The sequence below is a fragment of the Aquarana catesbeiana genome, linkage group LG12 (assembly GCF_042186555.1).
Source record: "Aquarana catesbeiana isolate 2022-GZ linkage group LG12, ASM4218655v1, whole genome shotgun sequence".
Lineage (NCBI taxonomy): Eukaryota > Metazoa > Chordata > Amphibia > Anura > Ranidae > Aquarana > Aquarana catesbeiana.
Genome location: NC_133335.1, coordinates 28,708,567 through 28,723,489, shown reverse-complemented (window position 1 = coordinate 28,723,489; position 14,923 = coordinate 28,708,567). Strand labels below are relative to the sequence as shown.

General features: G+C 43.5%; 1 protein-coding gene across 3 annotated transcripts in view; it reads right to left on the bottom strand.

Annotated features, from left to right (window-relative positions):
• The window catches only part of GATA5 (GATA binding protein 5), a 58,631-nt gene that overhangs the window by 22,401 nt on the left and 21,307 nt on the right, over window positions 1-14,923 (bottom strand). For 2 of the 3 annotated variants that reach the window (XM_073607500.1, XM_073607501.1), the window contains exon 3: window positions 6,982-7,149. The exons of the other annotated variant lie outside the window; for it this stretch is intronic. In XM_073607500.1, coding sequence (XP_073463601.1) covers window positions 6,982-7,149 — 168 coding nt within the window. The remainder of the gene's footprint in view (window positions 1-6,981; window positions 7,150-14,923) is intronic. 3 annotated transcript variants of the gene reach the window in all.

Sequence of the window (14,923 nt, the reverse complement as noted above, 5' to 3'; positions counted from 1 at the left end):
CTCAAAAGATGAGCAGCTCTGAGGCAGGAATGTAAAATTCAGCTCCACTAATAAAAGAGGATCTTCCACTACCCTGTAGTATCTCATCTCTAGTGGAAGATTGGGCCCAGTATAATTGTATGTAGGTATGGCAGCATGGAACTGAAAGTTAGCTTATCTCTGGTGAGATAAACAAGAAGCAAAAATGGTTACTGGGTTGCAACTGAAATAGCTTTCCAGCAGTGCTGCTATTTTTTTGCAATGTTCTTTATTATGGCCTCAGCAAGCCTTACGTTGTCATAAATGATCACCTGCAAAAACTGCTAATTTCCTATAGACATCCCTTTCAGACTTGTGTTATCACCAGGGTTGCATTTTTTTCATTATCGTCTGATACCAAACACTTTGGTAGTGCTTCTACCAACATATCTGGGTCATCTGCTGAAACCCATGATTAACAAAAATAATACCTGTCTGAAAGAAACAAACCATATCAAAATACAAACATGCAGGCAGTAAAAGCTACATAAAAAAGCAAATAAACTGTGCGTGCGTGGGTTTCCTCCGGGGTACTCCGGTTTCCTCCCACCCTGCAAAGACATGCTGGTAGGTTAATTGGCTCCTGTCTAAATTGGCCCCAATATATGTATGAATGTGAAATAGGGATCTTAGATTGCAAGCTCCTTGAGGGCAGGGACTGATGTGAATGTACAATATCCAGTATATGTAAAGCGCTGCGTAAATTGACTATATAAGTACCTGTAATAAATAAAATAAATAAATATAAATGCTGAATCAAACATTCCTTGTTCTGCAAAGTAAAACAGTGTTTGTTTTTTGCAAGAAGAAAAACACTTAATCCCCTTTCACACAAAGGGTCCGATTGGGTCCACCTGTCCTTTTTTCAGGACCCGATCAGACAAACCATTCTCCTCTATGGGCAGTCGGATGTAAAGGGACAGGCTTTCAGTTTACACCTGGCTACCTCCGATCGGATCCGGCCAGGCTGAGGGGAACAGATCCTCTTCCGTTTGTTTTTGCCGGATCGGAGGGCAGTCGGTGTAAACAGACAGCTGGTCCGTTTACATCCGACTGCCCTTACAGCAGAGTGGGCTGTGTCCATGTCCGATCTGCATAAGTGGAGTGGAGACAGATCTGTCATCCACCCGCTCCACTCAGCTCAGCAGGGGATCATCGACCTGACCCGCTGCTGAGAAAAACTGAATCTGGCCGGTGTGAAAGAGGCCCAAGGACCCATTCACACTATTGTGCCACGTTATGCCACATGTTAACATGCATTGCATTAAGGCAGCCCAATCATCCGAATGAGTCTCCCAACCCAACAAAAAAGATACATATGGCATTATCTGGCCATAGACAGCAACGCATGTCAGTCCACCAGCTAGGTGCTTCTGAATGGCACCACATCACAATAAGCCATGTAACATGAAAGTATGAATGGTCCCTAAGTGCAAAGTACAGTAGCCCACAGAAACCAGATAAAATGAGCTTGACTGAAGTCACATCAGCGCAAGATAGACCCTGATTAGCTGCTATGAGTGACACATATTGCCCTTGAGACTTTGATCCTTGCAGTATTTTACAAGTCCATGACCACAGCACTAGAGAAGAAAAAGATTTGTGGGTACTTATTTTAGATGATTGCAAAATAAGCAAACAGTGTCACCAGACAGTGGGAAAAGCAAATAAAATTCTAGGATGCATCACTAGAGGGATCACCAGCAGGAGAAAGGAGGTCCTGATCCCCCTATATAGATGTTTATATCACTAGAGGGATCACCAGCAGGGGGAAGGAGGTTCTGATTCCTCTATATAGATCTTTAGATATCAATAGAGGGATCACCAGCAGGAGGAAGGAGCTTCTGATTCCCTTACATAGATCTTTCGTTATCACTAGAGGGATCACCAGCAGGAGGAATGAGGTCCTGATCCCTCTATATAGATCTTTAGATATCACTAGAGGGATCACCAGCAGGAGGAAGGAGCTTCTGATTCCCTTATATAGATCTTTCGTTATCACTAGAGGGATCACTAGCAGGAGGAAGGAGATTCTGATTCCTCTATATAGATTTTTAGCAAGACCTCATTTAGAATACTGTGTCCAGTTCTGGAGACCTCACTTACAGAAAGATATTGATAAGATAGAACGAGTCCAGAAGCGGGGAACAAAAAGGGCGAAAGGTTTGGGGGGATAAAACATATTGAGAGCGACTTCAGGAACTGTATATGTACAGTCTGGAGGAAAGAAGCGAAAGGGGAGACATGATTGAAATCTGTAGGCTGGGTTCACACCCGGGTGACACCCGCTAGAGGGGTGACACCATCCTGACTCTCCCGAGGGTGAGAAAGGCCCTGGCATTTTTTTTTTTTCTTTTTGCAGCTGACCCCACCGGAACACCTCCAGCGCTGGGGCCGCGCCTGGCGTGTGTCCTTTTTCCTCCTCCTACTTCCCTGCTGAGCCTGTCACATGATCTAGTTGATGCTTGGAATAAACTACCAGCAGAGATAGTGAGACAGTCAACACTAAATGGCTTCAAACATGCTTGGGACAAACATAGACCTATACTCAGACAATAAAGTTAACGAAAAAAAAAAAAAGGGCAGACTGGGTGGACTGCTGTCTTTTTCTGACGTCACTTTACAGTGTTTCTATGAGTTAAAACTATGACAAAGAGGATCTATCATTACAATTCAAACTAATACACAATACTATTCCATTTACAGGAAAAAAATAAAATGTTCTTGTTATAAGTAGAACAAAAACACTTACAAGTTACCTGACAAGACCTAATACTGAGGCAGCCTTGATCATGTGGCTCTCAGGTATTTCTTATTGGAGAGCACAGATTCTGGTACACTTGCAGCAAGGTAAGTCAATCACCGAGGTAAGTCACAGTGCAGCTAAGCAAGCAAGCAGCACAGTATTTAACTACAGTAATGCCACGTACACACGGTCGGATTTTCCGACGGGAAATGTTGGATGTGAGCTTGTTGGCTGAAAGTCCAACCGTGTGTACGCTCCATCGAACATTTGTTGTCGGACTTTCTGCCAACAAATGTTGGCTAGCAGGTTCTCAAATTTTCCGCCAACAAAACTTTGTTGTCGGAATTTCCGATCGTGTGAACACAAGTCCGTCGCACAAAAGTTCACGCATGCTCCGAATCGAGCAGAAGGAGAAGCACTGGCTATTGAACATCCTTTTTCTCGGCTCGTCGCACGTCTTGTACGTCACCGCGTTCCCACGTTCGGAATTGTTGGCCAACATTTGTGTGACCGTGTGTATGCAAGACAAGTTGGAGCCAACAACCTTCGAACAAAAATCCACGGTTTTGTTGTCGGAAAGTCCGATCGTGTGTACGCGGCATAATACTCACTTCCCTTGGGTGCATATACAAATACCAAGAAACCTTTTGAGTACATTAACACATTGATTAAGTTTATTTACAAGCTGATCACTTTCACATGTAACCTGAAAAATCTGAAAAAGACTTCAGCCTCCCTTTCTTTTTGAGAAATGAAAAATGGCAAATGTACTGTATTTCTGAAAGCTATAATTTGGAATGCTATAAAGTTTTCTTTCACACAGAGAGAACTTTTCTTTGGCCATACGTTCTGGGTTGCATTTTTGCTGCGGTTTTAACAGTCATAAATAACTTTTCTGCGTCTACTAGACTGGGGTGTACATGGCAAACAAATGCCATTTTGAAGTTTGTCTCAATGTATAGGGGGGGGGGGGAACGGGACAGGAAATACTCAAAGACCAAGGTAATGTGCCGTCCCTCTGACTTTTTTTCTTCTCCTATGAAAGTTTCACTGGTTGTATGAAGACAAATTGTTCACGATTAAATAGGGCAATAAACGTTTGCATTTTGATACAATGACATCTAGATTTTAATGTAATCAGAAAAAGTGAAAAAAGAAAACTTACAGCCAACATAAGCCATTTGTACTCCCACTGATCAAATGTACCCCAAGTAGCTGAATTCTGTGTCTATAACTGTCTGTTCTTGATTCACGGTGGTCACTAGCTTTGTGTAGACGATTGCTTTTACAAATGATCATCATACATTACACTGCATGCAAATCCTGGGTAACATTTTACCATAATCTGCAGGGACATTTTGATGTTAATGCCATACTGACTCAAAAGACAACTTTACTTTATTTCCCTTATTTAAAGTCTAATGCCGGCCATACACGGTTCGAATTTCGAAAGAATTTTCTTTCGAAAATCGTATCAAAGAATTTTTGTACGAATTTGGCACCATTAGTGGGCTGCAACAACGGCCAATTTTCGCGCGGCAATCAAATTTGAGGAATAGGAAATTTTTTGAAAAAACAAACGATTTTCTAATCAATGATGGGAAAATCGTGCGAGAAATGTAATAAGAAAAGAAAATTTACGGAGAGAAAAGAAGATTCCCGCCCACAAAAATTATTTTTTGTAGCAACATGAGATGAAACTGAAGGCTTGGTCGGCCAAATTTCGAAAATCAATGGTGGTGCCATTGGATCACAAAAAAAACAAACTTTCTGATTTTGAAAAGAAAATTTGTTCGAAATTCCACCATGTATGGCCTGCTTATAACTAATGTCTACAATTTTTTTCTTTTTGTATTTTGAATATAGCAGTGAATGGTTTAAGAATTTTTTACTTTACACCCTTGCCCTCACCGGGGGGGGGGGGGGGGGGTGTGTTCCTTTAATTTCTAGATATCTGGACAACAAAAAATTTAATTTAGTTTCGTTTCTTTACGTTTTCGTTGATTCGTAATGATTCGTAATTTCGTAAGACGCGAGTTTTCATATTCGGACTTGTTCGTATTTTCGTAACTTTTATTTTTTCATCGATACGAAATGATTCGTAATTCCGTTAGTCTAGCGATTCGTAATTTCGTAAGACGCGAGGTTTCATATTCTGACTCATTCGTATTTTCGTAACAGTTAAATTTTCGTTGATACGAAATGATTGGTAATTCCGTTTCTTTGATTCGAAATTCGTAATTTTGTTATGAAATTTCGTTTATTCGGTACACTACTCGTAATTTAGTAATTGTTCGTTTGTTTTGTGAGATTGCCTTTTTCGTTGATTCGTAGGAAAAAAAGAATAATAATCCTATGCTTGCTTTTCTAATAAGTCCTGTGCTTACTCCAGTCCACTTCCTCACAAGACCGGAATCCGTCTCCTCCTCAACTAAATCTAAAAAGATTCAGGAATGGAGTGTGACTCAGACACAAAAGGGATAAGCTGATTGGCTGAAGATATTAAGTAAGACACATCTCTCGCTAATACACTGCCCATTCGAAAGAACAAATCGAGAACACGAAATTACGAACTTACATATTAAGGTACACTTACACTGTCCATTCAAAAGAACGATTCGAGAACACGAACAAACAAAATTACTAACAAAGAAACGAAATTACGAACACACGAATGAAACTACGAACATACGAAATTACGAACAAAGGATTGAAAATACAAAATGCAAATCATTCGTAATAGATGTCATTTTCTTTCTTTTACTGTTTCGGAGTTTCGTATTTTTGTAAGTTTGTCCGTTCGTAAGCTCGTATTCTCCCATGTTCGTTATTTTGCTTATTCGTAATTTTCGTATTTTGGTTCTTTCAGCTATTCGGATGTTCGACTTGATCCGAATGTACGAATACTAACAAAATCTATTTGTTACGAACCGAATCGCACATGTCTATTCATTTCCTGTCCTGTATATACGACAGGAAGTAAAAGGAAATCTCTATTCCTGTTCTTGTGAAATTTTAGATTCTTTCCATTCCAGTTTTAGCTTTAGATCCATTTTAGGTCATATGAATATAACGCAGTGTCTTACAGAATACCTAGAAACGGTTACATCAGTCCCTGTCACCAGGAGGAGCTTACAATCTAAAGTCCTTTAAACAACAAGCCCAAAACATTAAAACTCTAGGTTTGTTTTGGTTGGAGAGCAAACAGGTTTTGAGGAGAAATCCAAAGTGCCGGGAGGACACAAGGAACGCACAAATGCCATACAAAAAGGATTCAATCACTTGGCTGCTCTGATACCATCCCTATTATGACTTATCTTTCTGACAGGTCTCACCAAGGGTGTTGCTAGGTGGGAAAAAGACCAGGAGCTTCAGCCCAAAGGTAAATTTGATAACCCTTCCCACATTTTAAAGTTAGTCCAGGCCAAGCTCCACCCAATGCCCCCCCTCACCCCTGCCCAATGGAGGCTGGGTTATCGCCTTTTCCAGTGCTGTCTGGCGGGCGTCAGTGTCAGCACACAGTCTGGGCTGAGGGCTCACATGAGCTGGCTGTGGAGTTTGTGTTGCTGCGGCCTGTTGCTGTGCTGTCCCGCGGGCAGTGGACCACAGCACAGCAGATGCGGAGGGGAGGGCTTCAAAACAGACCCGGAAACTGGAACCGGAACTGGATGGAGGCCACACTGAAGCCGATGTAACCGGCTCCCCTCCCCTAAATAAATTCTTCATTTGGTTTCTGCCGTTCTCGTTCTGGGAACTGCCTGGTGAGTGAGCGTATGCAGGGTTGGACTGGGTATAAAAACCAGCCCTGGAAATAATTTCATACCAGCGCCATAGCAATATTATACCAGCCCAACGTCATTGTTTTCTTGTTTGTAAAAGGGAAAACCATGCATTTTAAATCACATTTGAAGAGTGTATTATATATAGATAAGACAGATACGAAAGCATATATATAGTATATATGAGAAAATTCCGGTTAAAAGTGGTAAAAATGGAGCAATCATCAAGGGGGACCCCAGGAACTCTGGGAAAGTGGGGGGGGGGGACTCTGGTGACCAGAGAACACCTTCCACAGAAAGAATACACTAATGTAAGGAGGGGGGTTACTGATATAAGGGGGAAATCTTTATATCAGTGCCCCCTTACATTATTGTATTCGACCCCCCTTACATTAGTGACCCCCCCCCTCAGACTGGCCTGGCGGCACTGTCACTGACCTCCTCTCAGGTGCACCATGCAGGGCTCAGTCAGATGGCTCCAGGTTGGTGGCTCTGGTTTTATCCTATAGTCTCCTCTCCACAGTCCACACACATCTGATTTCTCCCATGACCCCCATCCCGGCGGCGCTCTCACTCTTGACTCCTCTCCAGACTCCCCCTCAGAGACTGTAGACATGATAAAAGACAAGAGATAGTCATAGGTTGTGGACATGATACAAGAGATGGTCAGAGACTGCAGATATGATACAAGAGATGGTCAGAGACTGCAGATATGATACAAGAGATGGTCAGAGACTGCACATATGATACAGGAGATGGTCAGAGACTGCAGATATGATACAAGAGATGATCAGAAACTGCAGACATGATACTGGAGATGGTCAGAGATTGCAGACACAATACAAGAGATGGTCAGAGACTACAGACATGACACAAGAGATCAATGCATCAATGCAGCCTCACCAGCGCCCATCAAATGCAGCCTCATCAGTGCCCATCAAATGCAGCCTACCAGTGCCCATCAATATAGTCTCATCAGTGCCCATCAAGTGCAGCTTACCAGTGCCCACCAAATGCAGCCTCATAGTGCCCACCCCTGCAGACTACCTGTGCCCATCAAGGCAGCCAACCAGTGCCCACCAATCCAGCCTACAAATGCCAATCAATACAGCCTATCAGTGCCCATCAATGCAGCCTACCAGTGTCCACCAATGCAGCCTACCAATGCCCACCAATGCAGCCTACCAATGCCCACCAATGCAGCCTACAAGTGCCTGGATGGATCACACACAGAACGGTGATCTCCCGCTGTGTCACGGTCTGAGCTTGGATTTGAATATCCCCGCGGCCACTGTAACAAAGTCCCATCTCCTAGACCAGCTCCTATGATACACATCACACTGTCACACCGATTCATTTGGATCAGTGTTCTGTCTATCACAGGAGCCAGGACTTTGTTACAGCACCCGCCGAAACATTTCAGACCTAAGAGGGGAGGACTCTGGCACTTGAGCTTCGGCACCCGGGCCAAGCAGGATCGGCCTCAGGGCAGGCAGCCTACCGGGAGATTTCCCGCTATCCCGGAAGGCCAGTCCGACCTTGGATGTGTGCAAATTGCATACTATAGCCCAGAGTTCCTGGCCAACCCCAAGCCTTGGGGCTAATAATTCTCAATGAGCAATATGAGACCCAGGGCTTTTTGAGGGGCCACTCGGGGCTATAGGCCAGGTCAGCCCCCCTCCAAACGTCACTTGGTCTCACTATACTTTCTTTGCCTTAAAAACACCAGTAATCATTACTCTATATTGATTTCTGATTATCAATAATTCCGGTACACATGAGCCAAAAGCTTCTGGTCCATGTGTACAGCTGTCTGTTCTACAGAAGCCGTTATAACAACCAGCTTCTGTTGAACAGGCATGCTGGAAAACCAGCATTCAAGCCAATGGCTGCAAGCGCTGATCAGTGTATTCTGGTGGGGGTCACCCTATCAGAATACCATGGGGTTGACTTGCTAAAGGTAAATAGACTGTGCACTTTGTAAAGTGCAGTTTCCCCCTGCAAGTGCAGTTGCTCCAGAGCTTAGTAAATGCGTTAAAGCTTCACTTTGCAAAGAGTGCCCAATCACGTGCATGGATGATGGAAGTCAGCAGAGCTCTCCCTCATTTACTAAGCTCTGGGGCAACTGCACTTTGCAAAGTGCACAGTCTTTTTGCCTTTAGTAAATCAACCTATTTGTCTCAGCAGGAGAGATCCTCACATCGCTTGTGTTGATGAATGGATCTGTCAGGTTGGTTGAATGAAAAAAAAACTGCAAAGTGTGTACCGAAAATAAGTTAATGTAGGGAAAAGCATCAGGTTCAGTTTTTTTGGCAACCCCACCAGCTGCACATGCTTAAGTTCTTTTCTCCCCCACTACTCGCCAATGGGTCAAAGAAAGTACTGTGTAAGTCATGACTTGGAGCTTACACAAGGCTGGGGATTCTCTCTCCGCACACATGTGACAGTACTGGCTGCCTCAGTGGCCAATCACCAAGTAGCAGTGATATCACATGGGATGGAGGGACTGGGTCACATGCTTCTATATCTGTACGTCCTGCATATTCTTCTTCACTCCTGTTGGCTGAGTAGAATGACAGGGAAACAAAGGAAAGGTAAGTTACAAGCTACTGATGGAGGTTGCCATTAAACTAGTGAACCTTTTGCCGCGTACACACAGGCGGACTTTTTAGCATCAAAGGTCTGACGGTCTTTCCGACGAACTTTTGATGAACTTCCGACAGACTTTCGAACGAACGGACTTGGCTACACACGATCACACCAAAGTCCTACGGATTTGTACGTGATGACGTACGACAAGACTAAAATAAGGAAGTTGATAGCCAGTAGCCAATAGCTGCCCTAGAGTCGGTTTTCGTCCGTCACACTAGCATACAGACGACCGGATTTTTCGACCGGACTCGAATCCGTCGGAAAGATATGAAACATGTTTCAAATCTAAAGTCCGTCTGATTTTCGACCGAAAAGGTCCGTCGGAAGTCCGATGAAGCCCACACACGGTCGGATTGTGCGACGGATTAGTTCCGGCGGACGAGTTTGGTCGAAGAATCCGCCCGTGGTTACACGGCATTTCACTTTCTCTGCAAAGCACAGACTCACATTGATACCATTTTATTAACGCTCACATTTTTACTTGCTCTTTCACAGTTTTATTTTTTAAAGATAGTGATCTGTAGGTAAATCACTAGAGGGAGCTCTTTATATCACTGCCATCATTCTGCCTACTTGCTTAACCCCTGTTGAGACTTGCTCTCATGCTTGGCGTGTTCAGTTTGAAATAGGAAAGCAGAGGGACTGGCAGGAAAACCAGGGATTTCACACAAAGGAAGCAATACAGAGAGAACAGGATGCTTTACATACAAGTACATGGTATAGTAGGGCACATATGACATTTTGAGGTAACGTATTTTTTATTGATCAATTATACATAGAAGCAATGTTTTGAAAATATTAACACATATTGATGAGACCGGATATTTTAAAGTCGTTCTACAGGCTGAAGGTTTTGGGGGGAGGCCAAGAAGCGGTGGGGGACCCGAAAAGAGGAGGATCGGGGCTACTCTGTGCAAAACATTGCATTGCACAGAGCAGGTATGACATTTTTGTTATTAGGTATTATTAGTATTATTTCAAACCAAATTGAAAAGGCATAAAGTGAGGATAGTATAAGGCCCCTTTCACACGGGCGGATAGAATTCAGCTTTTAGCTGCAGCTAGATCAAGTTATCATTAAACTCACACAATGCTGTCCTATGGCCCCATTCACACACTGTGTTTAGCAACGGTTTCATTACTTGGGGTTTGGTGCGGTTAGAAAAAATACATTTGACTGCGTCCAGGACCGATTTATTGCAGCTATCTGCACATAACTGCAGGTAATCGCAGTGTACTATTTCTCCTGCGGATAGCAGCGGCAACAAGGAAATAAAAACAACAGGAAGCACATCAGAAATGGCAAGAATGTTCCAACGCAGCTAAACGCAGCCGCATGTAAACGCACGTAAACGCAGGAAAATGCCCAGTACAACTGCAAGTGAAAGCTGTGCCAGGATTCTCTTGAGTTTAAAAATAACAAAACACGCTTTTAACAGCGGCAGAACAGCCGCCCGTGTGAAAGGGGCCTAACCCAACAAAACAGAAATGGAAGGACTTTGCTAAGCAACCGGTACATTAAAAAGGATATTAATAGGTGCAAAAAACTTTCCAGGACTCATTCTCAAAGCCCAAGACAGTTTGGGAAAGTTAGAGATGTTAGATGACAGATTATCGAGAAGTGTGTTTCTCGGATTTAATAACCAGTATACTCAGCCTCTCATTGAACACACTGTGCACTTACATCTTTGTCACATGTCAGCTGCACTCTACTTAATGCTAAATGTTGTAATCACTATTTGGGTGAAGGGGGTGACCTGACTCTAATGTACAGAAGGACAATATTTTCTGTGTGCTACATGAAGAATGTACTCCGTGGCCAAGCACTCCTTCATTAACATGTATTCACTTGTGTGAGTGATACACCACTAGCCCCCTGTACAATGGCATTCAGATTCATTTGGAGGGGGGTGAAGAATGAACAAATGTACCAAATGAAAGGGCCAGTTGTACAAACTGCAATTTACTTTTAAAACCTGCAAATAAGGCTTGGGAGATTTGAAGAGCTTATCGGGTTCTGATTCTTATGCTGTGTACACACGACCGGACTTTCCGGCAGAAAAGGTGCGACGGAATGATTCCATCGGACATTCCGATCGTGTGTGGGCTTCATCGGACTTTTTCTTTTTTGAAAATTCTGACGGACCCAGAAATAGAACAAGTTTCAAATCTTTCCGACGGAATCAGTTCCTATCGGGAAAACCGTTCGTCTGTATGCTATTCCGACGGACCAAAAACTACGCAAGGGCAGCTATTGGCTACTGGCTATTAAACTTCCTTTTTCTAGTCCCGTCGTACGTTATCGCGTTCTAAACCATCGGACTTTGGTGTGATCGTGTGTAGGCAAGTCCGTTTCAGCGATACTACGTCGGAACTACGTTGAAAAAACTGTCAGAGTTCATTCCGATGGAAAGTCCGATCATGTGTACGCGGCATAACAGATATACAGGTTGGAAAACAACCGATACATTTCTGGAAGTGAGGGAAGTCTACAATGTCAATCATATAATTGTCAGCATGCTCAAAAATATTGACAATGTAAAAATGTCCCGCCAGTGGATCCAATGAGTTCTTTAATGGTATATTTCCTGACATCTACAATCTAAAGTTCACATATTGGATTATGCCTTGCATACGCTGACATCGCCAATGATTTCCAGTGCTGATCCTGTTGGGTTTTGTCATACATGGATGGCAAATATGCCTGATTAAAACATTCTCAGCTCAGTCACATGTCCATGCATACATCAACAACAGCACTGTGAGGTTCTAAAGCATGCATGCTTGACCCGTGGAGCTCCAGCTGTTGCAAAACTACAAGTCCCATGAGGCATCGCAAGACTGACAATTACAAGCTTATCTCCCAAAGGCAGAGGCATAATGGGACGTAAGCTGGCGGCTCACAGGTTAAGCATCCGTGTTCTAAAGGGCTGCAAATTTCCACCTACTTAGCTTTGATGTTTCCAGATGCTGTAATTCAGCATCATGCTACGGCATTCATGCTGTAATGAGGGCTCCAGTTGGACCAGGTAGAAAGGCAGCATCCCTCCCTCAACCCAGTCCCCCCAGTCCCCATCCTCACAAGTACATCAAACCTCTCAATGTAGAAAACTAGTATGCATAAGAGCTTCATATTCTAAAGTGATATAGAACTAGATAGTACTGTATAGTGAAACCAGGTTTGGCAGAATCTGTCACAAGTGTCTCTGCTTGAGGCAACTAACTCTTCCATGAGATTAATAGTTTTGAACATCTTTACATGGTAGGACCAGTGCTGGAGAGGGCATCCTGTAGCGGTGGATCAGGAGTCATAACAGGGGTGGTGAGATGTGCAGGCATACTACTCTCACCTGAATGCAAATGGTCACACCTCAGGTTTACTTGGCTTTAACCTATTTAATAAATCAATCCCCCCAGACGGCAGACAGAGTTGAGTGCTCTCCAATAAGATGCAAGCTTGTAGCTTCATCCCACCAAATTAAGATGTTGACATGTCATGTCTAGGGGGGAAGATGCTGTTTAAACGGGTTGTGCGAGGCTTAACCTGTTACATTATCACACCCGCCGAGTGGATAGCGGCGAGGCTTTGGTACATGCTGTGATATGCTGCATTTTCCTTCATCAAGTACCTGTCTACTGTTTTAAATAAATAGTTTGGTGGTTTTACACTATGCGTGGCCTCTCTTCTTCTCCGTGAGATGTGCCCTGATCTGACATGCTGATCCTTGGAATAATTGAAGCTGGAAGTTGGCATTTCGTTATTGCCATTGATGAATGTCTGGAGGCCTGTTAACTACATGCCTGGTTGATCTTTGTGGTAGGGATCTTTTACATTTAATAAGAGGCCAACCTTATTTGTGGTAAAGGGCACAAGTGTTGTGGTCGTCTCTTCAAGATATATTCACAGGGTTGGTGGATGGTTAAATGTTTACACTTCATTCCAGGACTTTTTTTGTCTTTAGAAGATTCACTCCTGAATTTTTCACTTGATGTTTGTGGACATGTATTTGTATTGATGCGCACTCATTCTATGTATATACTGTATATTACAGACAGATGTGTCAAGGCCGCTCTTTCTTAAAAACCTTCTGACCAAACTTCAGTGCATTTCTTTTAATCTTATCGGCCATTTTGGGCTGCAGGAAGCTTACTAGAGACTGCCTGTAAGGTCTCCAATGGAATTACTCACAGAAGGTCATCTGTGCTTGGGACATCGTGTCTCCCATGTCTCTGAGTTTCATTACTATTATTCTTTGTTCATAAAATCGTTCTGCTATCTTTCACTATACTAGTAAACAATCAGTTTGGGAACTTATAAAATGTAAGGGTTTCATATCTTTTAATAAGTACAAAGGGCGCACTGTGTTCTTGGGGGGTAAGCGGATAATCGGATAATGTTTCCTATAATAAAAACCAGTAGCTTGAGTATTGCATTGGGCCTATGAAAGTCTTAATTTGTTAGCACTGCTCTAGCATGAAGGTGGTCCCAGACCTGACAGTCACCACTCTTTGGCTGTGCGTTTAGGGTTATGGAGTCAATGCCAGTGCGCGGTCAAGTCATGCCTCTGCACCAGAATACCCTCATGAATAAAGCTATGGGCACTCTAGTTTTGCAATCATAAGTCATTGGTAAACTTAGGATCTCCGCACTGTTGGCAGAGTTCTTGATCTATGCCAACATGGACGATTCTGGTTGATTCTCTATCTGATCCGATTCCATTACGTCTAAGCGTAGCACATCTTGTGTTTTTTTTCACCATTCTCCCCCCCCCCACCACCACCCCCCGAGCTGGACAATAAAAGATTATTCCAATGTTATTGTAAGATGATAAAAGGAGGAGGGGGCTTGGAAATTTTCCTGAACTCCATCACATAGTTTCTCGGCGCTGACTGCTGGCGACAGGCAGGCTGGAGCTGATGGAATGCTCATGGCTCGCAGCTCAGGGTTCGGACACAGTTTTCGGTGAGCTCCTACAATACAAATCTATCATCCTAGCCTCGGCGGCTGACATATGACAGACCATGGGAGTGGGAGGAGGGGGCAGATTCCCCAGTCAATGTGAAACAATCCCTGAGCATCCTCCTGTCTGAGGACGACCCTGACACTGAAATGAATGAAAAGAGGCCTGGACAGTGTGTTCTGTGCACACAAATTATTATTATTATATTATTATACAGAATTTATATAGCGCCAACAGTTTGCGCAGCGCTTAACAAAATGAAGGCAGACATTACAGTTACAATACAATTTGGTACAAGAGGAATCAGAGGGCCCTGCTCACTAGAGCTTACAATCTAGGAGGGAGGGTCAATTGATACAAAAGGTAATAGCTGTGGGGGATGAGCTGATGGAGAAAGTAAAACAGCGTATTAGTTAGAAGAATAGGCTTCTTTAAAGAGAGGGGTTTTCAGGGATTGTCTAAAGATGGAGATTAGGGGACAGTCGGACAGATTGGGGTAGGGCGTTCCAAAGGATGGGAGAAGCTCTGGAGAAATCCTGTAGGCGAGCATGGGAGGAGGTGACAAGGGAGCTAGAGAGCAGAAGGTCTTGGGAGGACCGAAGAGAGCGGCTTGGTTGGTATTTTGAGACTAGGTTAGTGATGTAGCTGGGGGCAGAGTTATGATTAATCGGTGATATAGCACCAACATATTCCACAGCACTGTGCCACTGACACCGAAAACAACGGGGCTTACAAGCTGGCCCAGTAGATTTTTTTTCACATCCATT